We start from the raw sequence: 24,552 nt of genomic DNA, 5'->3' as shown, positions 1-24,552 counted from the left end.
CCTATTAGGTATGTACCATTATATGAATTTCCATTTGAAATTTGTGAACTGGGTATTTTTCTGTCTTGAAGTTTGTTGAGTGATGTGACGGTAAACACCAGTGCCGTCGTATGTCAGAAACAAGACCCACGGGAGACGGGGAATGCGTCAGTCTTCGGCGTAGGGGATCATGGGGTCGTAGTCTTTACAGATCTGCCTTCTACCGCAAATAAAAACTCTGTCCGGTGACTGTGGCCTGTGCCTTTTTAAAAAAAATAGAAACTGTAGTATTATTCTTTTTTTTTTTTTTTTTTCTCCGGCGTGTGCAAGTGTGTTTTAATCCCTCCCCCAGACCAAAAGTCTGGTGTTTGTGTTCTCAGCGTCCACTTAGGGCTTTCTCTTCCACATGTGGTTTCGGTTAACCGCGGCCTACCCATGTTTGAAGTGAAATTAGCAGGGTCATTTGGGTAGACCAGTCACTCTGAAGAATGTGAAATCCAATCCTTCCTTTTTGTCCTTCGGTTTCTGCCAAGCCCGGGCACGCGTTAACATCAAACATTCAAAAGGAGGCGACATCGTGGTAAATACCGGAGGAATAAAATACTGGACGTCACCGGAGGAATAAAAAAAGGAGGTTTTGAGGTGTCAGGCGTGCCTCTGACGCTGTTCGTTGAGATGCAGAACAGGGCCGTGGTTTGTCAGCGACATGGTTTCCATCCAGCTGAGCACTTTGATAGGGTCAAGCTCACCCAGCAGGTTAACATTTATGGAGGTTAAATAGCTGCATTTCGATCTGATTAGCAGATCTGAATTCTGGCGGGAGAAGCAACAATGGCTTTCTCACGCTTAACGTGAGCGGCACCGTTCTGTGCGGCTGAAAGCTGAGAGTTTTAACACGTACTACTTACTGCCGCCTGCTCTTTTGTTGTCCCTCTGTCATTAGCTTAAGAAAAGTGCAGTGGAAGCACCGCAGAACGAAGGCTGGGAAAATGAAGCTTGAATGTCAGCGCCAGAGCCGTCAGAACTTGGACATTTTAAAGGGAATGAAAATTAATGTTGCCGATCCTAATGGTTCATCGAGCATTTATCCCTTCGGTTGCCGATAATGTGGACCGTGCCAGTCATTTTCCACCAATAGCCGCTAAACCCTGGTCCATTAAAGTCCTAAATGACTAGCTGCCGAATTCAAAAAGCTGTTTCATTAGCCCAGAAAATCTAGGCAAGCATTACCATTCTCGGTTATCGGGTGGAGGTGAACGTATAGGAGCAGTAATGATGTTGTATTCAAATGAGCCCAAATTAGACCGAAGTTCACGGAAGCGATGGCCTTTTGGTTCCTCGGCTCCCACCTTCCATTGACATTGGCCCACGCTTCACCTACACGCGTCATTAGGACCGTCACTAAACAGAACAATTACTCTGCATGGTGGGGAATCAGGAAATTGTTCTCTTCCGTTGTCGCTTTCCAATCCAGGCCTGCAGTAGCCAGTTTTGGGGGGTCAACATGACAGCAAGCGAAATACAAATTGACAAGCGCAGGTAGATAAAGGAAAATGACAAAATAAAAGAAAACGCAATGTGAAGTGTGTCAGTAAGGTCAGAAGAAACTCGACTTTACAATCTCTGCATGTTTGAATGATGATGGAGGGGTCACCCTCTACACAATCATTCACCATCTTTGTTTGGGTCTCAAACCCAAACATTCTGTCGCGTAAAGATTCGGGTTTTGAAATCTGACAACAGCCGAAAACAAGCTTGAGCAAGGGTCAGTTATGAAAAGCCACACGCAGCAAGCACAGAGACTGGCGATTGTTGATTTGTCAGATATGGGATTGTGGTTGGTGACCGTCGGTGACTTCAAAATCAGCCTTAAAAAAGCATTTTATTTTTTTTTTTAATAGATTTTCCTTCATTTCGTGTTTTTGAAGTGACTGAAGGCCATATTAGATGGCACAACAAATTTTTATACTTTTGAGTCCTTCTGTGGATTGTCATCCTAGAGGACACAACTCCATTCAGGATGAAATTTCAACACAGGAGAGCCGTCAATGACGCCCGTGCCCATCTGTTTCCAAGCCCTCAAAAACCGCCATCATTAATTGCTGTTCCATCTCATTCAGTCAGACTCACTGTCCACATGCTTACATTTTCACGGATCGCAATTTCCACCAGAGCTGCACTTCCGATTTAAACTGCATTATCACAACAAACCTCGGCCCGGAGGCCGAAATCTCCCGGGGTTCTCGGTGTTAAGCAGCACCTGGACCTGCCAGTTCTGGGGTTAGAGAGGCTCTTTGATGTAAGCCCACCACTTAGTCACAGTCTCCTTTCAGACACAAGCCGATTCAGCCACAAAACCCGCCATTGTTTGCCAGTCTTCACAGGGAGGGGGATGCCGGCTAAAAGAAGCCAGAAGACGTGGCCGCGAATTATGATAACTCGACTTCAGCCGAGACTTCGCGGGGCCATAATCTCCTTGAGAATACTCCGCACCTCGCCTCGCACGCTCTTTCGTTCCCTCTCTCTGTCTGGTTAAGACATTTAGTCTCATCAAGGAGACGTTTGTCTCTCCGTAAGAAAACACGTTTGACCTTTATGAGCGGAGCTGTGGCGGGCTGATTTAGGAAGAGCCTGTGTCAAGTGCGCCCTCGTTCCGTATTCAAGCAGCTTATCAGGCCCAGCCTGAAGAGGCTGCACTCTGGTCTGGCTCCGGTCCACCACGGCTAAGTGTGCCAGTGTCATCCCCATGTGTCAATCAAAAGAGCAGCCCGCGTGAACGCTAATCTCCCCTCCGATAGAGGAGGGCAGCCGGAGAGGACACACTTCATCAGTGGAGGCCAGGAAGTGACAGAAGAAGCAACGTTGCCGCTGCTGCTTGACGTTTCGTTTGTTTCAAAGACATAAATGGGAGCGGTCAAGGTCAAGCTGTCTTGCAGGTTCGGGATGGTCACTTTCAGCTGGGACGGGATTTTAATTTAATGGACCTTCTGTCCAGCTTCTACAACTGGAGGCAGCTAAGTGTCCTCTCTGGTTGGGACTAGCCCTAGTTGCATGTTCGAGTCTGAAGATATGAGGAACATTCGCTCAGATGTCCAGCCAGAGAACATTGTTCCTGAGTTCCTGCAAACATGTGGCCCTGGACGGACTAGATGTAGTCCTTGTTGGCAATGGGCGTTAGGTGTGGAGAACTCTTGAGGTTGACACCGCAGCTACTTGTCGCCGACTTGGTCTCCTCAGATCTCAGTGAAATGAATACGGACGGGACGAGCGGCGGCCCAGTTCCTTCGGATGCTCCCTCGCGCCGGGGTAATTAGCAGGCGCGTGGCGCGTTGTTTACCGTGATGCCGCTTGGCAGGTTTTTAATTGTAAGGCCGCGGACTTGCTGGTCTGACAGGCTGTCTTAATGAGTGGGCTGTCTGAACAGAGGGGGCTGATCCGGCGTGACAGACTCTTCCAGCGCTAAGCCCAGCATGACTGTTTTGGTGGGGGGCGGCTAACCGGGATGGCTAGCCGCCGCCGCCCGCGATCCGTCATCTTCCCCTGTCACAAGCTCTGTCAGCCGCGGTTAGCCCACATCACTTGATAGATCCCCCCCTGCCCCCCTCCTCCGATCTTCCTTGCTTGATGTATCACGAAATTGTTTTAACTAGAGTGACTGGAAAGGGACCCACTGTCACCTTCCTGTAGGCGAGGGAGGAAGCGGTGAGGGACAGTCAGCCTTAACCTGGGTTCCTTATGGACTATTGCCCTAGCTCTATTAACGTGACGACTGATGCAGGTCCTTCATCTCCTCGTTGAACTTTAAAATGACACCACTGGACATCAGCGACTTACACCACCTTTTGATGATGATTATGATGAGAACCCTTTATTGTGGGAACGTAAAAAAAAACACCTCAGCAACATAAGCACATAAGCACACGACAAGTCAAATTCATTCGCGACAGGGGAGGGAAAATGGGCATCAGCCCGGTTCCGCTGCCAAGTGTCCTTGGGTTGGGCGAGAAATGAGAGAGTCAATGAGAGGGAGATTTTTCTAGTTTTAACCCACTGATTTGAGCACGGACGTCCATGGAAAAAAGTTCGCAGCATTAGAGAAAATCCTCTTCAGTGTTCGCCTTTGTTTAGAAAGATATCATATCTGACAATTAATCAGCGCGTCCAAGGGAACAGAGGGAACAGCGGGGGTCTTTTAATACACGATTAAAAGCCTGAAGGTAAATAATCAGATGGAGCCCTTTATGGTCCTTGTGACCGCAGCACAACTGTCACTCTTAGAGACAATTTATTTATTTACAGGCCTTTTCTCGCACAGCGGCTCACATGACAAGAGTAGAGCGGGAGATCCGGACAATGGACTGAAAAATCGAATGATGGGAACGTGTATATTCTGCAATAGGTCTCCCACCGTTGGTGAAACGTCTTTATGACGCACACCGGGAAGGCATGTATGAATGTTTCGGTGCGAGTGTGTGTTGGTGTGTGGGCTCGGTCGGCCTGTTTCTTTTCCAGCTTCGCAGTTGCATGTTTTGACAAGTTGAAGGCCACAGTGAATTGTAATGACCACCAAGTTCAACCTCTCACCCCCCTGGATGCCTGTGGAGTCTGCAAAATGCTGCTTTTGTTAATGGGTTGTAAGGCAAGAAACTTTAACCTGCTTGGTCGTCAGTCATAATTTAAGTCCTAATTAAACTAAAGAATTAAAATGAAATAATTAAGGAAAAGATAAAAGAACAAAGGTTTCTCATCCACTTTTGGTCACATGATTTTTCCTTGTACTTATTAAAACTAATCGTAATTAACAGTTTAACCATGTCTCTTAGCATTAAGATACGAGGCATCAAATGGTTCACAATAACAATATTTATCAATAACCATAGTATAATTGCATCAATAAGAAGTATTTGCAAGTAATATATTCTAGAAAATTGTTTATTCTGAATATGGAATTATAATATATTTAATATTTTGTTCAGTCCTAGAAGTGAGAAGATTATATCACTAAGCTCAATTGAGACTGAAACCTAAAAACAGAATTGAACATTTATGGTGGGGAAAAACACACAATTCTCAGTAATTGTATCTGTCACAACATTTCTAGTGATTTGCTTGTCTATTCAAGCGTAAATATGTTGACACAGTGTTCTTTTTAATCAACGTTTTGCCGCATTTATTTCCTGTTCCCAGTGGACGTGGCTCAGGACGGGAGGGCTTGGCCGTTTGAGTGAGTGAGTTGACAGACAGGGTTAACTGGGGGTTAATGGCCACACCCAGCTCTCCTGAACATGCACGGCCGTGGTGCACAAGGCGTTGCAGGGAGTCTCACCAATCGAACGCCTGCTCGGAACAATTCAGAGCACCTCACCGGTTGAAATTAGGACCAAAAGCTGCTCTCCTGGACCGGAAGCCATGTTGCCCACGGACCTCGGGCTCTGTGCTGTTTTAGTCGATAAAGAAGATGCTATAAAAGACACGTCTGTTGGGATTTACAGGCAGCGTCGGCTCTGGGAATCGACTGGCTGTAGTAATTAGTTGATCTTTGACCCAGTGGCCTTTTCAGCTGAGCCTCAGCAGGCCTGACGTGGCCCAGGCTCTGCCTGGAAGCAATGAAGATGAATTGATGATGGGGCTTTGATTGATTTGCAGTGAGTGGAGTCCTGCAGTCATTAGCGCAAACTCCCCAGTGATCTCTGTTCCAGAGGCCATGGATGAAATGCCTGTAGTTGCAAAGGTCAGACCTATGGATGGATTATAATAAATTAAGAATTTAGTTTGTGAGTCCACCTTTGCGTCTTGTGAGTCGTTTACCTTCTAATGTAATATTTTATGAAGGGTTATCGATTCGAAAACACACTTTGTGTATTCCGAAATGAGTTGTGTGTTAGATGTCAGCCTGTTGGGCATGCGTGTGTGTGTAGGAGAGTGCGTGGGTTGGGGTCAGTGTGAGTCCGGATGCCGTGTGCAGGACGGCTCAAGGCTGAGCGTTGGGGCTCTGAGAAGCACAGATGGCATTTATATTTAAATCACTCAGAAGCACCAACATCTCTTCCCCGCCGTTGATTTGGCGAAACGCACAGACTCTCTTTACTCTGTTCAACATTTAACTGCGTTAATGTACTTAATATGAAAATGTTGGCCATATGATGAGATTATTTCTAGATTTCTGAATTTTTCTCTTGTTAAGGGTTAACAAATAATCTAACGTGGACACTCCTGTAGTATAATACAGACACAATATAACTTCAAGAAATAACATTTCAGTCGTCATACATGGTTAAACTATGCGGTCATTCCAGTGCTGACCCAGTGTGGAGTCACTGTCAGTGAAGATCATCCCATCCCACAATGCCCCGCAAACTGGATCAGTCATTGGGTACATTGAGCATCAGAGCCCACTTTACCTCCCCCTCCCCGTTACCCTGCCAACCTACGTCAGCTCAGCCTGGCCGTCCCTGGGTGCTGCTGTCACAGCGGAGCGAGGCGATCCTGCCTCTTGCCACGATCAGTGGGCTCATTCTTCGGTTGGCAGCGGCGGGCACGGTAGCCAGTAGCCATCTTGGCCCGGCTGAGAGCTGATGCATTGCCTGAGACAGGCTCCTTAGTGTTGCTTTTTTTGAAGTTTGTTAGTTGATGTTCGATTACTTTTTCACATGTGGAGTGTTTACCGTGCCAGTAATGTTTCTTCTGATCCAGCCAACTCCCCCTCTTGCCGTTTGATTCGAGAAAATCCATTTCTCTGAGTCTACTGACCATGGACAGCTATGAAACCATTTTGACTTGTGGTTGGTTGTGGTTCATTCTATCCCTCAGATGTGTGTGCTTCCTGAGATGTAAGACCTTTTTTCCAACCTCCAGACAACAGTATATCGCCTGATCACAGTTCTACTGTCATTAATAATAGTAATGTTATTAATATAGTTGCTGCTTTGTTTGTGGTTGAAAGGAAGATGGTGCATTGTGTTCTACAGACACCAGAAACCCACCATACGTGGTGGCATCCAATGGGCAAAAGCATGGCACTGGCATATGGGGCAGGGGGGGTTGAGGTGCAGAAGGGGTCCAGATGGCTCACTTCTCCCCCATCTACCTCTCCCCCTCAGTCAGCAAATGTCGCCGTCAACCAATGACCTGATGCCGTCACTTCACCACGGGCAGCTTTCGTCTGCTCGCCCGCACTTTTCAGCCCGAGATGGCTCTCAATTGCACAGCATCTATGCAATTTGCTTTTAGAAAAGTACACGGGGACCAAAAAAAAAAAAAACAGGGTTTGCCCGCCATTATGGCGGAACAAAAAGAGAAAGTGCGCTCCTTCACTCTTTTGTGGAACAGTGCTGGAATGCAGGTTCGGCCCACTTAATGGCTGTGTGAGTGTGGCGCAAAGACTGCCCTTCCAGGCAAGTGGAAACAAGAGAAAAGAGCCCTTCCAACCATTAGCATGAGGCTTTATCTAGAGAAATGGAGGTCGTGGGCTTAAGCTTCACCAGGAGGCAATGCTGTTTTTTTTTGTTTGTCTGTTTGTTTTTTTGATTGCTTCAGGCAGCCGTCATTCTCCGATTTTTAGTGGCTTGACGTGAGTGAGCAAAAAAGTACTCTAGTTCGGGATTCAGAGAAGTTGTGTAGGTTGCCTTTGAGGTGTATGTGTATCTGTGTGTTTTTTTTTTTTTTTTTATTATGGAGGACGTGTGGTGAAGCTGATATGAATCATGTGCGACTGGTGCAGCTACGCTCAGCTGTTTCATTCTGGGCTTTCTTTACCACGATCAGCATTCTTCCCTCTGACTTTTTCGTAATTGTACATATATGCAGGACATTTTTTATACATATTTTTTCCATATGTACTCGTATATGAGGTGGTCATGTGCTATGCACAGAATAGATTTTCCCCTTTTGCCCCACCAAGGCCATCTTCATTTTTAAATCATTATGAGTTTTGTAAGTCAAAGTTTTGATAAAAAATTGCCCCTGAACACCGATAAAAATGCATTATTCCTGTCTTTTGATTTTTAAGAAATATCATTACCACCCTAAATTCTACATTGACCTTGTGTTAAATTGCCCATTTCTACAGTTGCGGTGAAGGAAGGCTGAAATATTTTTTTTTAAATGTATTTATTTTTTTATCTATAATGAAATCTGCTGCACCTTTTATGAGCCAATATCTTTTATTCAGTCCGCCGTTCCCGTCTTTTGTTGTAATGGTCATTAGTAATCTGAATGTGCGTCTGCAACGCTGCGTTTTTTTTAACTCGTTGGGAGGTATATGTTGAATATTGTCAGAATCGGGGGCCATTCACAGGAGAGACGAGGTTGTATGGAGATGGTCTGGCATGAGATGAGAAAAAAAAAAACTGAGAGGACACGGTGTCTTTTTCCATGCCGGGGGAAATTTTTGATTTCACAGCTGTAAGCGGCGCTGTGCCAAGCAATTATCAGAGTACGCTGCCCCCCCCCCCATCCCAAATAACAAGTACAAACTTTCATTCACAGCTCCGTGCTCCCAGTTATGGAAGAGAAAGGCTTTCATGGGTAACTGGTTTGTGTGAAAAGAAAGACAAATTAACCCCCCCACCTTCGCCCATATCTTGCAAAAATCTGAAATTTTACTAAACAGAGGGACAATTCTGACATTGTTTGATGTCACATGATCTGGGTCCTTGTCCCCTGTAAGATTGGTGCAGCGGAGGCTGATCATGAACTCTTCCTACACTCTTCCTCTTTCTTTCCTACAGACGACCCTCTGTTGTTGTCCAGTTTAATGTAAGTAATGAAACTGGACATTTGCCTTTGCGCTGCCAAGAGGCCTGGGCTCTTATCTGTTCTGACCGAAACGCGGGCCTGTGAAAACCTTCCACTTTCCTGGACGGGGGGTTCATGTCACCGCCGCTGAAGGACAAAGTGAAGAGATTGCGTTTTACTGGCCTGCAGTCGCTTGCCACAGGGAAGCTACATTTAAACACGTTTGACTGTCACAACCCAAACCACCAATCTGCAGCTCCATTTACTTATGTGTGTAATAAAATTAATAACAGAAAGATTTAGTTGATGGCATATGTTTAAACAAAAACAGGAGTTAACTTCTTTCTAGTAGAAGCGTACAGAAACAATATAATGCAGGTGCGTGTGTGTCCATATGTGTATATATATTCTTTAAATTGGCTTTTTGAATCCTGTGTGTGTGTGTGTGTGTGTGTGTGTGTTTAACACTGGGAGGAGGGTAAATCCCTGTAACAATGGTCGAGTGTAAACAGCCTTTTTGGCTGAATGTCTGGCCCTCGGGGCAGCGCTCTCATATATCCAGGTTTGCCTGTCCAACCACTGTGGCTTTTCCCGAGGCTGCTGGCCACTGGGATCGGCTCACGTTTGGATCTACATGAAAGGTAGCAGAGAGAGGAGAGAGAGCTTCCATGATTGTATACAATACGCTTCAGCCATTCATGGGTTTTTCATTTATATGTATATATGGAAAATCTGTATTTTTGCTTGATGGTTAGTGGATATCAATAACCAATGTGATTTATAGTTTTCCATAATGGAGACTTTAAAGATCAGCCATTATTGATATCTTGATATATAGTGGTGATATTTATCATGCATGTAAAAAAACCCGGAAAAACACCCCTTCAAAAACACCCCAGAAAAAACTGGTGTGCTCATAAACGCCTTGATCTAAATGACTCATTCATTTTTTTGTGTTGAAGGTTGCAAGGATTGTGAGTGAAGGTGGTAGTCCTGGACCTTAATTTGTAGAGACAGGGCTGAAGAAAAGGAGGAGAGGGGCAGGGTTATCTCAGGGGGGTATTTGTTCAGACTGGGTGTCTTTAAGACGTTGTTACATTACCCTGTCCTTGTAATTGCAGCTGGGGCTGGGGGGGCAGGGCGTGACTCCGGGACAACAGTTTGGGAATGTGTGTGTGTGTGTGCGCTTCTGTCTCAGGCCCCTTGGGCTACATCCTCCTACCTGTGTACGTCTCGCACACCTAGAGACGTGAGTCACGCCAGCTTCACGCCCATTTCCTGCCCGTGACGGCTGTTGCGAAACAAAAGCAGCACAGAGCCGCAGACAGAAGGGGCCCTGGTCTCTCACCTCTGGTAACTGCGCGCCCCCCCGGGGCGTTCTGCCGATGACTGTTGACTTTCCCGCCGTCCTCCCCAACCGCTGGTGATTCATGCACGTCGGTTGTAAAGCAAACTATTTCCAGCCTGTCCTAATGACTGCCATAAAGTTCCTCCCAACTCCCAGGCCTCATTTAACTGGGGAGGCCGGTGGCTGAGCTCCTTTTTTGCCATTTTTCAATCTGCCCGTAAGAGACATTTGACCAACATTTGCAAGTAAAGGTGAACCCGGACCCCCGTCCCCGTGCCCTATCTGTCTCTGGTGTTATTTATGATTTACGCTACCGGAGCGAGCGTTAATGGCCGCTATTAAAACGTGATGGTGGAAGCTGCAGCAAAATGAACTGCTGTCGGGCATTAATCACTTAAGGATTTTTTTTCCTTTTCTCGTGTTGTTTCCCCTTTTCCATCCTCACAGACTCTCAATTAATTACGAAAAAAAAAAAATCTATAGCAGATCAGCCCCTTTTCAGGTTTCGTTGTCAATCTGCAGCGGCCCGAGGTGGAAACCGTGGCCCAGGAAGGTGCTGGCTTGTTTTATGCCCTGCGTGCTGTAGAGGTTGCTGATCTTTGTTTAACTGATGCTGCATTAATGGACTTGCTGTCCCGGCGAGCAGAAATTAGTGCACTGTAACTGCTGCTGTCAATCGATGAATAAATGACTCTGCACTTTGGAACAGTCTGGTAAGCCCCCCCCGCTATCTACTTAGCTCAGCAGCTCGGTACTCTGACGCTGCCAAGCATTTGTTTGGTGGTGATAGCGCAAAACCTGGACTGGTGAGTCTTGCGCTGAAAGCCACAAATCCGCTGCTCGGGCTGAAATACTGTTTGGCTTAATGGTTACAAGGCCTGGCACGCATCTGCGCGCTCCCCGTGGACGTTACTAAACTCCCGTACATGTCTCAGCGTGGAAATATGCTGCCGAATCAGGACATATGCTGAATTTTAAACTTCAGATGCTTCCTGCATGTGCCAATGCGAACGAGGCTTACTAGCGCTATTGTTCTTGGACGTCGCTTTTGTTCTTTTTTTTTTTTTGGTCTTATAAAGTGAATAAAAAGTCGGTTCGCAAGTTCAGCGAGAATGGAAGCCAAAAAGCTCAGCCTGCAAATATTCAATTAGCTTTGTATTTTTACATTGGGGCAAAAAGTATTTGGAAGCCCCAGTTAAACAGTTGAGAGACGTCTGTAGTTTTCATCACAGGTGAAAATTGCGAGAGTAGAAAATCCAGGAACTCAATTTGTTTGATTTTTTTTGGCAATGAAAGAGGTCTGAGAGGTAAAAATGTTTCCTGTAGGTCTTCACCAGGTTTGCACACACTGCAGCTGGTACTTTGGCCCATTGTTCCAGGAAGATCTTCTCAAGAGCTGTGATGTTTTGGGGCTGTCACTGGGCAAAGATTCTCTATTGCAGCGGTGTGTTTGGGAACATTGTCATGCTGGAAGATCTAGACACATTTCATCTTCAATACTCTCACTAATGGAAGTAGGGTTTTTACCCAAAATCTCATCATTCATCCTTTCCTTAATACGGATCAGTCGTCCTGTCTCCTTTGCAGAAAAGCAGCCCCAAAGCATCATATTCCTGGGATTCAGCTCAGCATTCTTCCTCATCTGACCACATGACATTCCTCCAATCCTCCTCTGGATCATCCAGATGGTCTCTGGCAAACTTTAGACGGTCCTGGATATGTGCTGGTTTAAGCAGGTGGACCTTTCAAGCACTGCAGGATTTTAATCCATGATGACGTAGTGTGTTACTAATAGTAACTTTTGTTACTGTGGTCCCAGTCGTCTTCAGGTCATTGACCCCGTGTAGTTCTGGGAAGTTTCCTCACCGTTCTCAAAATCGTTTTTACCCCACAAGGGGAGATCTTATATGGAGCCCCAGGTCGAGGGGGATTTTCAATAATTGCTCCAACAGTTGACCTCTTCTCACCAAGTTGTTTAGCTATTGTAGATCGGTTCATACCGATCTTGTCCCTTGTGTCCTTAGCTTTCTGGTCTTGGCCAGAAGATGTCTGCACTCTTGGTTGCCATTTCATTAGCAAAGGTTGGTGCAACATGCAAGGATGTCTTTTTCTAAGGACAGAGAAAGGAAATTCTGAACACTTGATGTCCCAAATGTTTACCCGGTCTCTTTTAAAGAGAAAATGTTTGACAGTTGGCCCCTGTCTCTCTGTGACCTTGGGATGCTGTTAATGGACAGCCCAGCCTGGGCTCCAATTTTGCGTCAAGAAACGGAGAGACTTTTGCTCTAAAGAGTTTGTGCTGTCCCAGGGAGTTCTTTGTAGCAGTGTCAGTCACATCCACGGCCGGAATAAAAGCCACACCAGCAGAACAACAACAGAAGTGCTGCGCCGCAGCAAAGCTTTAGATGGCTGCGGAGCCCAGGGCTGCATTGTGTCACCTCCCTCAGCTTATATATATATTTTTTCTCTCCAGCCTGCAGCTGGAGTCTTTGGTGCACTGACGTATTATTATTATTATTTTTATTTTTTTGCACATTTTCTGTTCTTTTATTTATTTTTTTTCCGGCTACACACTGTCCTCCAGGAGGCTTCTTCTATTTACCAGAGCTTCTTTTGTTGTGGAGCGTTAAGCCACGGGCGGAGGAGGGGGGGGGGCAAAAAAGTGAGAGATGGGGAAGGGCTTGAGTTGTCATAAGGTGATGGGCAAGCCAAGCATTTGCCTGCTGATGTTTGGAGTGGGTGACTTCGACGGGGGCCCCGCCCCTCGGAGCCAACGTGGTTGAGCGATCAGGCCTCCTGCCGAGCGCTGGCCACTTTTGACGGGCTTATCACCTCCCGCAGACCACAAATCAGCAGCCCATGCAAGTTCGCTCATTCTCTCGCTCAGTTTCTCCCTCCCCCGTTTCTGTTGCTGTTAAATAAGATCTGTCCATGTTTTCCTGATGCGGCGCACACGCTGCAACTTGTCTCGGTGGTTCCGACAACGAAGAGTCTGTCTAAAATACGGAAGGATGCATATTAAAAAAAAAAGTGTTTTGGCTCCGTAAGCTCCCCACTTGAATTGTAGGGTGAATCAGCTGACTCGCCTCGGCTCGCCTCCGCAGGCAGTTGACTGGAAGCGCAGGTACCGGTGCTGCCAGCGTTCCCACAGACACCCAGCACCCTACTCCTGCAGACACAGACGCCTCTTTGTTAATTTTCGTATCTCAGACACCTAAGGTCATTCAAATGTTTGTTGTTCTGCATGCTTTCATTCCAGGAATTTCTTTTTTTTTTTTTTTATTTCCGTGGATGGTTATCATCAAGGTTTTTTTTTTTTTTTTCTTTCATCTTTTAACTCGTGCCTGAGGGCTACCAGAGAGAATGTGGCAGGGAACCTGGGTTAATTACATTTAGGTTCAAATGGTGGTTGTCACTCAAGTGGATTCAGTCTCTCTTTTGTGTTTTTGAACACGCAGTAAACCAGTGCTGGTGTAAATCGCCCTAGCTGCCAGTGGGGTAGCCATACGCGCTTACCCAGACTTACTTAAACCATTCACCACCTCCAAAAATATCTGCCTCTCCCAAGTACTGCCATTATGGCCAAAAAATTAAAATATGTAGCACAGGCCTATTTTCTAGTTCAAAATCCAAAGAATAACAGTTGAGTTGAATTATGACTTCAATACATAAATACTCTTGCCAACAATGGTGTGACTATAATTCTGACTTATTCACTCAGTTTTTTTATGCTTTGCTTAAGTAATTATTTGAAGAATTACTTTCAATGTTCTGTTAATGATACAGACTGCTGTTAAGCAAAAACGTCTGATCCCTGTCGAGAACGTGCAAGATGTTGCAAATGTAAGAAGATTCTGACGACTCATCCCTGTCAATCAGCATGTCCCATTTCCAACCCGTCCCTGCGTTATATCGATAAGCAAGTTTGAAACTTGCTCTGCGTGGTGCGGGCTCTACCGTGGTAATTGGGGTGCTTGACTTTCTGGGATGAACAGGGCTGCTACAGGCCGAGTGGCTCTTCACCACATTTTTTTCCCACCATAATTTCTGCTGCCCTAAAATTGCGCACCCCAATTTCACCTCTTGGTTATTTACTGCTCCACTTAACCCCAGTGCAGCTAAGACTAGTTGACATTTCGTGTATTTTTTCCCTTTTTTTTTGTTTCCAGCAAACCTAGCACAGGAAAACCAGACAGCACTCCAGGATTGTCCACAAAAGACAAATAGGCCAACGCAACAAACCGCTCTGCTGACATTTCAGAACTTGGACCACACTGGATTGTTTGCATGTTCTTCCTCACATCTAAACTATTTCAAACATGGTGTCTGTTAGGACAAGGTGCTAAAGAAGCCCTAGGAATGTGGATCTCAGCCAGTCCACATCTCACCCTCCTCCCACTCTCCTGTAAACCTTTAGAAGTGTAAACGTTGCTCACAAACGGAGCTCGAGACGTGGTATGTACGAGTTATTGCTAATATTGCAGTAAAACTCCTCCTGAGCAATTCTTTCAGCGGCAACGGCTAATTGTGAGGTCATGCTCATTTCAAGGTTTTAGTCATTAGTCCTGTCATATATGTGAAGTTTCACATTCTGAAATAATTGCTATACTATCATTAAATTAGCATCAAAACTAAAAAGGCAATGCTTGTATTCCAGAGGCAGATCGTATTACAATTCTTTATTATAACCTTGACATTTCAGAGCTTTTTTTAAACTGCCCATGCACTAATTTCCACTTGGAAAGAAAAGAGGTGCAGTAATGTGAATACGCTGGCAGATAATGATGTCAACGGAAGTCACATACGTGAATTTATAGACAGATGGAAAAATGACAAGGGGTAGAAGGGGGTGGGGAGGGATAACAATAAATGCTGAAGAATTTTCAAGAGCGGCCCACACTTTCTCTAATTATACACTTCATGTAGACGCTTTTGTTCCTGAAGCTCAACATACAAGAGAGGACTTACATTAATAAGTAGGTACAGGTTAATCAACTGAGTTGACATCTTTAGGGAAATATAGAAACTGCAGGTTTGCAGAACCTGGGTTTTTAAGGCCATTGTGTTTGTCATGACAAAGTCTTTCTCCATGTAGGAGAACATTCGCTACATTACCAATCAAAAGTCAAGAGTCATTTAGAAACATCCAAATTTTGATAGAAAACTTTGTCCATTTAACAGAACATCCAACATGGTTCATGTTGTAAAGGTCTATACTAGCAGGAAACGGATATCTGCATCATTACCAGCAACAATTAATGTCAAGTTCCAGTGGAAGGCTGTGTTCACTTAATGCTGTTCACTAAGTCTTAAAAGGTTTTTGTTTTCAATCTAAAAATAGTTGCACTCATTAAAGAAGCAATGGAACTAACCAAATGCAGACTTGTTGAGTGTGTTGTACATCAGCAAATGTGAATTCATTATTTCAAACTTTGTCAGACTTTTTCTTATTTGTTTTGCAATTGTATTTGCAATTAAGTTTTTTGATTGTTAGTCTAGCTTCAGATTTCTGATGAGTGTCATGATGCTCTGAGACTGTGTACATTGTTGAGTCCTAATAAAACACTTAAACAACATTCCATGTCTTCAGATTGGCCATGGGATCTCCTGGGTAAAATTGAGGTCGGAGCCAAGTGGTTTCGTGTTTCAACTGCTTGGAGTTTGTTTGAGTGGAGAGGTCCTGAGGAGGTGAACTAGTTAACAAGTTCAGCTTTTTGAGCCCTGAGAGGTTTCTCTCACAGACTCAGCTAAATGATGACATACATGTCCTGGATATAGATAGACTTGAGCAGATTTGGTATTTGCTGAAGGAATTTTCATTTTAATGTCCAAAATTGGTTCCCGACCTCCATGTTGACTGTTAATGTAAAAAGTGAATTTTCAGAAGAAAAGGGGGGTGGGGAAGAAGGCAGGTGGGGGAAGGGGCATGGGGGTGGCCCACTGCAGGTGGTCAAGATCGCAGAATAAGCGGTTCTAATTAGCATGCAATTGGTTTGCATCTCTCGACTGTTTGTACTGATTCAGCTGAAATGTTCACAAAGCTGCCTGGAGGGAGAACGCCCCGGAGCCAGCCCACCATTGGGCCAGGAGCTAAAACAGAAAGAGAGAGGAGGTAGATGGAACAAGGGAGCGAGAGATGGAAATGGCCAGAGGGTGGGGGGAAACTTGAAGAAATCCCACCCCTTTCCACCACTGGGTTTCAAAAGTTTGCATGTTCTTGCTCATGTTAATGGGTCGTCATTGAATTCCTGGGAGCACTCTGCTCTTGTTTAACAAAATGGAGGTATGCACTGAGCTTTTATCTGGGACAGGCTCATCGTGGCAATGCAGACCTTCATGAGTGCTGAAGCGTGGTGGCCCCCGTGATGGTGTAAAACAAGTCCAGTGCCGTGTTTTCAGAGACGCCGAAATGTGACCTTGCACTACTATTTTCTGAATTTAGCCCAAATCTCCTGTTGCCCATGGCCCCATTGGAGCAACACCGAGATCAAAATCTGTTGCTCTAATGATAATTAAAAAAAAGAAAAAAAGAGCAAAAGATAACATGGGTCTTTCAGAATATATTTTTGTTCAGTCAAGATTGTGGATGTATGGCTTTGTTATGGTAAAAACATACATATTGTATTAACATTATACTTTTTATATATGTTTGAGCAATGTTTTTTTCAAAATTGATAACATCATTGATGAAGAAAGGTTTTTTCTTTTAGAAGGTATAGCTACTTTTACATCTACTAAATGTTTTGTTTAATTGTGATATGGATGGTTTTAGTTTTGAATTATAATGAAGTATTATTTAAAAAAAAAAAAATTGTGTGTGTAATATATATATATATATATATATATCACACACGCTCAATTTTATGTTCCTTTTAACTTCATATGGCATCACCCTGGACCTCCAGCTAAATGAAGATGTAAAATGTAGTTACAGCGTTAGCAAAGTGGAAACTATTTGTGGTAGGCTTTTTTTTTTTTTTTTAAGCGACAGGCACCTCACTGTTAATTCATTTCAGATTTTGGCTGAATGGCGCTGACTTTCCCACTTTCCCCTGTTATGCACATTTAACCTTCCAGATCATATTAACTCCCTCCTCCACCTCCGCCGCTGCTCAAACAAACCCCGGTGGATGAGGATGTTATGTACGCGTAGTGATAGAGCTGTTAACCCACTTTTATCGGGGGATGTGAACACAGCTTCGCCCTTGAGGTTTATCAGCCACAATAATTATTTTATTATGAAAATGAAGTGCAGACCATTATTTCATTAGCAGAGCTCCAAATGAGAGTCCTTTAGATTAGCATGCAAGTCATTTAGCCGGTGCCCTTGCAGGCGGTGCACAAATTTATAACTCATTTCTTGCCCATCTGGAATTGCCTCGAGTTGTTATCTTGCTATTAATACAGTTGCAACTCCAGTGTCCTGTGATGTATGCCCACCCAGGCCACTGTGATCTACAAGGTGACCCTTGCTAATGGTGAAAGGAGCCTTGGGAAAATTCAGAGAGAGTGTGTGTGTGTGTGTGTGTGTGTGTGTGTGTGTGTGTGTTTTTTAATGTTGGGCGTGATTTCATACCTCATCTCAACATGCCAGGGCAAGGCTGTGGAAAGCGGTAAATTTGACGTGCAGTTGTTTCGAATTAAGTGCCTCGGAGTCGTGACTGTAATCACATCCAGAAGTTTGTGGTGGAGCTTGCGAGCAATTACTTGATTTAACTGCACCCTCCCCCTGCCCACTTTTGAGTCACCTCGAGGTGACATGTTTGTGAAATAATAATAAAATAAAGGAGAACCCCGTGACTGCTGCACTGTGCCCATGTGCCGGAGACCGTCAGATGGCATGTGTGTATGTGTGTTTCTTTGTGTGAGGTCTGGCGCTGCTACGAGTGATTGTGTGTGTGTGTGCGTGGCGGGCCATGGTAAAGACGTGTGTTTGTGTGAGCCAAGGCATGAGTGTGTGGGCAGGCGGATTTTTGCACGCTCTGTTCCCTCAGTGTCATGTAGTACTTCTCTGCTCAAAAAAAGGTCAGTTGTATTTGTGCATCTGGGATAATGAGGACGGGTACAAACTGAGCCTTGAGAGCTGCATGTCACATTACACCGGGCGTGACCTTATTATGACATTTGGTGACAAGTGATTCTGACGGGTTAAATAATGTGGTTTGGTATCAGTGCTGTACATTATTTCAAATTGTGAAAGCATTTAGATATCACAGTTGTGTTACTTGTAGCAGTTTATCCCAGCTCCAAGGAGACGTGATTCTAATGTTGGAATAACATATCAGAAATAATTGCATTTGATGTGTACAATCCTGGAATCTGTGCATTGGTTGTAGTGACAGTTGGGCTTTGAACCAGCCTTGAGGACACGGCAGGACACCTTGTTTTTTCACACCGTGTTGTAACTCTCGAGATTTACATACCGGAAAGCCAAGTGGGATTACGAGCTGAAGTGGGAAGGACCTTATTACAAAGTGTAGAAAATGATTTTTGCAGCGCTGTGAGGCTTTGGCATTTGCATACATTTGATCTGAGATGGCAGCACTGGCAAGCACTGAGGATGTGCTGAGTTGTCACCTTTCAATTGGAGATTACACTCTAGTAAATTGAAACAAGTTATTAGTTTGGATCCACTCTGTAGTTAGTACATTGCCCTTGTGCTACATTTCTCGCGGTGTTCACAAGTGACTTCTTTTCTGTATGTTATAAGATAATAACCCTTTATTAGTACCACAAGTTGGAAAAAGTCACGGCAGAAAGTGGACAGAAGAAAATAAGAGCCACAGAAATAAAGAATAAAGAAACTATACGTAAAGAACAGTATCAAAAGTAAAAATATAAATCTGCGTGTATTGAAAACATGAATGAATATATAAACTTAAATAAATGAAAAAAATCTGTGTATTTTATATATATATATATATTTATATATTTATATATATACATATATACACACACACACACACACACACACACACACACAGAGTGGATATATGCACAAATTGCAAAATAAGAAACTACCATGGAGTTTTGGATGTGTGTGTTTGTTAGTCTATGTATGTCTGGTCAGCTGCAAGGACTTTGTTGTCTGACAGCTGCTGCAATGAAAGACCTTCTGAATCTCTCCTTCCAACATTGTGGATGCAGGAACCTGCCACTGAAGGAGCTGTCTCCTGCATGGGTTGGGAGATGTTTTTCAATATGGATGACCCCTTAGCCATCGTTCTCCTGTCACTCACTGCCTGTGCTGGGTCCAGGGTCATCCTAGAGCAGAGCTGGTTCTCCGGAGCCTCTTTCTGTCCCCAGCAGAAATGTTGATGCCCCAGCAGACCTCACTGTTAAAGATGGTGTATGCCACCACAGAGTCATAAAATGTCCTCAGGAGTGGTCCCTGCCCTCCAAAAGACTTGAGCCTCCACAGCAGGCACAGTCTGTTCTGCCTTTTTTTTGTAGAGAACATTTCTGTTATGTTATGTTCAGTGGTTGCTGTGGAAGATGACCACCAGATCCTAAGTTCTTCCATTGTTGATCTAGAAGTGAAGTGATCGTCATTGTGATACACAGCAACACAGCACACAATGCACACAGTGAAATGTGTCCTCTGAATTTATCCCATCACCCTGAGTGAGGAGCAGTGTGTGTACTTCTGCTGGCACCAGTTCACAAAGTCCTTTGTCAGTTGCCTGTACCCCTTGTCCCCAGTAGTGATTATGCAGTGGAGTGCTAGTAGATGGTGAAGAGGAATGGCACCAGAACTAATCCTTGTGGGACCCCCTACTGCAGACAACCTTGTCCAACACACAGCCCTGAGTTCTTACATACTGTGGTCATTTAGTGAGGAAGTCCAGGATTCATGTGGTGAGGCGAGGTGAGGCTTCACCAGCCTGTCCCTGTTGAATTGTATGTATGATGGTGTCATTGTCATTGTGAAACACTGCAGAACATGGTGACACAACGAAATGTGTCCTCTGCGTTTAACCATCACCCTTGGTGAGCAGTGGGCAGCCATGACAGGCACCCGGGGAGCAGAGTGTGGCGACAGGCCTTGCTCAGTGGCACCTTGGCAGAACAGGATTTCGAACCAGCAACCTACTGATTACGGGGCCGCTTCTTTAATCGCTAGGCTACCACTGTCCCGTGTGCAGTGCTGTAGTATTTCACAATGAAAACCACTTCACATTCACTAATAAAGTAGTAAAATACCGTTGAAATCCAGGGAACACACCTGACAGAAGTGTGTTGGTTAAAAATTCGCCTGTTCACAGTTTTCATAAAGATAGTGCTCTTCTGGTGTCTATGGCAACCACATATCGACTGGGAATGCACCCTAACTGGTGATAATCACATTTTCCCCCAATTTTGAATTACTTAGGGCCACACCCATGTTAATTTGTGTCAATACACTGCTTCTAAATACCAGCAGGAATCACAATATTTATTAATATGCTAATTTACTGGGGGCGGGTGTGATTGGTTGCGTAGAACGAAGGGTGTCTTTTTGAAGGAGATTTGAATATTTCTCTTCTTACTGGTCCACTGGGTGGATTTAATTAGCACCTTGCTTTTGTCTGCATTAAAATGCAAATTGTGATTTTTTTCCACTGTTTGACATCGCTCAGAAGCTTTAAAGGTCAGTAGTTGAGCTGAAGAGATGGTGTGACCTTTCTGTAGGTGTGAAAAACCATCTCCTGGTAATGAGCTGAGGAGCTGGGGTCACCGGCAGGGAGGCTGCGGGTCACCGACGCTCGCTCGTTAAATTATTTTACATTCCGCAACGTTGGCTTTGGCTGAACATCTTTGATGTACGCAACCTTGAGACAAATTTCCGTCCTGCTCACGGGTCCCAGCATGTCATTGGCTGCTGCAAATGGTTTTCACAGTTTTGAAGTTTCCGGCTTCTCTGTGACTCAAAACCTGGGAACTTTAGTCTCACTTTCTTTGCTTTCTCCCGCTGAGTTTTTTTTTTTTTTTTCTCCTGCTCCTCGTCTCCCTCACCCCTCCCCTCCTTTGTCTCTGAGAATAGTAAAGTGCAGAATATCTCCCACCCACAAGCAACAGCATTGACCTCAGGTGGAGGCAGCGACTGGGATCAGCCTCCCATGTCAAAGTCATTAGAGGCCTGTCTCTCCGCTGCACTTCCGGCCTCTGACAGCATGTCCTCCGGTCTGAGGAGCTGACTCGGGGGCGGGGGGTGAGCAGTGTGTGGTTGGGGGGGGGCGGCTGGCTGAAAGGCTTTTGTTTTCGCACCCATCTCACAGATGACTGGCTGCAAGTTATGCCTATGGCGCTGGCGAAAGAGAATGCGGAGACGGAGGCACCTCGCAGTTCCCCTGTCACTTTCCCCACACACTGTGTTACTCAACACTGAACCCAACCCTTACCTCCATGGACGGGGGACGGGGGGACCTGAGAGCTACTTCATCATCCACCTACTCACCCATGTCCAAGTAAAACGTAGCGATCCAATTACCATCCTGGCCTGAGTATGAGATTCTTAGTGGCATTTCATCTGCAGGTAGATGGTGCCAAATATAACATTGTGTTATGAGTCTCATACGAGGGAGCATGGACTTGGGCCAATGCGGTAATTCTGGTGAGCGGTCTACCATCGCTGTGTGACTCATTTAGAGAGTTTGGTAACGAATGCTGTGCCTCGCTTTCCTTTGCCGTGCAGGCGGATGTACCTTTGATGATGGTCCGGCACAGTGCGACTACCAGCAGGACCCGTATGATGACTTCGACTGGACGCATGTCAGCGCGCAGGAGGTTCCTTACCTGTCCTCAGAACTGCCTCAAGGTAGGACTTTTCCGGCCTTTCTGGTCAATCCTCACATTGGCCATCAACGTTAGTGTAAGATGGGTTAAAATATCAGAGTTTTATCCCTGAGCATGTCGCCATGGGGTTTTTAGGGCACATTGTGGTAGACTGCATGGTTTTCTGCGGCCAGCTGTAGGGCTGAAACGATTATTCGAATAATTCAAATAATTTGATTACAAAAAATGTTCGAGGAAAATTCTTTGCCTTGAGGCTTCATCTATTTCACCAAAGTCGTATACGTGTTTCCGCCTACTGTGGAAGTGACGTGTTTCCACCAATTGTGGAGCTCCACACCAGGTGCAGCCAGGTGCGCTTGTTGTACCTGAAGCACATTTCAAAGATGGCGGAAAATGAAGATACCGGTGTGCCTAAAAAGCAAATGGGACCATTTTACGCTGCGTAAGGTGGACAACGTAGTGCCGTGTATGCACTGTAAAACGGACCTTTCCTACCATAAAAATACGTCGTCAATGCTACAGCACCGGAACCGAAAACATATTCGATAGTTGCAGCCCTAGTCCGCTGACATGATTCCCGGCTCATACCCCCGACGCACCGTAATTCCATCTGCTGAGCAGTAGCAGCTTAGTTTAACAAGATAACACGAGGTTAACAGAAGGTCTGAAAATGATTGTTTCCTTCTCAGGACTGCGCTAATGTTTGAAGATTGACTGAGTGTGGCAGTTAATTGTACGGTGCCGTTGTATGAAGCAAAAAGGCAGGTATGAGGTGATTAATCCCCAGCTTCTCCGGGCTTTTGTCTCCGTGGCTGGTGCTGTGCAGTCTTAATTCCCGACTGTTAGCTGTAGTTAAAGAAAAGCCCTTTTCATCACTGTGGGCTTTGTGGGGTTGTGGGGGTTTAAAAAAAAAAAACGAAGGTTATTTTTGGCCAAGAAGCTGTCGCACGAATAAAGTTTTTCAAAATAAGATCCAGCCGGACTGTTTTGTGAGGATGGCACGGGCCAGACCGACCTTCGTCATCCACCTCAGTCGGACCTTAATCACTTTGTTTTTAGGACAAGGGGAATTATGTGATGTGTGTAGGAAATTAAAAGCATTTCAGCTTTGGCAAAATTTCACAATTAATTAGATATTAGGTAATTAATCATGCAAGGAGGAAGCAGGGAAAGGTCGCCGGCACTTAGTTTGAACAAGGTTGCGTCCTATCGCAACGTTCGCAAATGAGGCCTGGCACGCTTTTTGTTGAGTCGAAGACTGATTACCGCGTATCTCGGCCTGCACAGACTGCCACCGAGCTCAGGCGTGATTTGTCACTTCTCCCGAAAGTCACCTCTGCAGTCTCCTTACCATTTTTCTGTTTGAGGACGCGTGTGCACGGGTTGAAGTTTTCCGCCATCAACTTCCGAATCTCGTTGTTTCCTATGGGATGGGCGCCTGAAGAGCACCTTCTGCTGCGGCCAGAGGCGGGCAAAGAATCTGTAGAACTTCTGCGCCTTGTGACGCATTAACGTGCAACCAATAGAAACATCAAAGCATCTGATCAGTTATGATAATATTAGAACTGATTATAAATTTATTATAGCATTTTGATTCAATTGTATCATTTTATCGCGACACGGTGAGGAAGGAGAAAAATGTTGGATGCTGTAGGTCTGCCAAAATTTTTTGGATTAAAATAACTTTAATCCATGGTATGCATACACAGCATTGATTTGGTTAAAACGGTGAATGTGCGTTTTTATCATCTGTTTGTCAGTGACCATGTTAACAAGTCGTAACAGATGGCTTCTGTGAATGGAGAACTCAAGACATGGTCTCGCGACCAATATTGTGATTTAAGGCCTTTATTTCCTGCTGCATTTCACATCGGTACTGAAATGGAATTCAATGAAATGGAGTAAGTGTAACCAGATGTCACTCAGGTTTGAAGGGGACAGGCTGTGTGTCCCCATGAATGTCCTGTCCTGGACGCTGATGGCGTTCACAAGCACAGACAAACATGCTCTTTTAAACACTGCTCCCATCAAGATTGCTTTGTTGATGCCCCCTTATGTCTCCAGTCATAAAAAGCAATCGCGTGTGGTTAGACTTTCCATTACAGACACTCCTAGGTTACTCTGACCCAATATTTGCTTTCTATCTCATCTAATTTCTGGGAATGCCTCATCTGTATTCTGGGAACGAACTGCGGGGAAAGCAGCCAACAGCAACACCGCAAACCGACAAGTTTAATCCCAACTGACTCAGACGTGTGAGCCATGGACCACCATTTAGCAAATATCAAGGAACAGAAATCCCCCGGTTCGAGGGAGGTGGTCTGTTTGCCCAGCAATCCCCCCTCTTCGGTACGCATGTTCTAGTGACTTCTCTAAGAGAGTTCTCATCGGTCATACTTGTGGGAATTAAAACGCAGCCGCATTAGGGAGTTGCCGTGACTAGATAAGATTTGTGCTGTAAGCTCACCAACTCTCCCCCAGACTTTATCCTCGCTTGCTTCAAATTTTTCCCATTTATTTTTTCATTGGCCAGCACCGAACCTGCATCCAATTTGCCACAAGCTCATAAGGACTCAGGGTAGAAACGACCCTTGACCCTGTCTGTGCCCGCGTGTCCCGGTTCGAAACAGACTCGCACCTAGTCGGTGTGCGGGTGCCGGTGCTTCTGCGACGCGGAGATGACATCCCTCGCAAGGTTGGATACAGGCGGCCGA

General features: G+C 45.1%; 1 protein-coding gene across 17 annotated transcripts in view; it reads left to right on the top strand.

Moving 5' to 3' along the window:
* ptprk (protein tyrosine phosphatase receptor type K) overlaps positions 1-24,552 on the top strand; it is a 114,397-nt gene that overhangs the window by 5,060 nt on the left and 84,785 nt on the right. For all 17 annotated transcript variants that reach the window (XR_003751860.1, XR_003751861.1, XM_029002253.1 and 14 more), the window contains one exon: positions 21,738-21,860. Coding sequence is in view for 15 of the 17 variants with exons in the window: in XM_029002253.1 (XP_028858086.1) it covers positions 21,738-21,860 (123 nt within the window). In the remaining 2 variants the exon portion in view is untranslated. The remainder of the gene's footprint in view (positions 1-21,737; positions 21,861-24,552) is intronic.

This window comes from Denticeps clupeoides, chromosome 14 (assembly GCF_900700375.1).
Source record: "Denticeps clupeoides chromosome 14, fDenClu1.1, whole genome shotgun sequence".
NCBI lineage: Eukaryota > Metazoa > Chordata > Actinopteri > Clupeiformes > Denticipitidae > Denticeps > Denticeps clupeoides.
The sequence above is the reverse complement of the archived record's forward strand: the minus strand, read 5'-3'. Positions and strand labels throughout refer to the sequence as shown.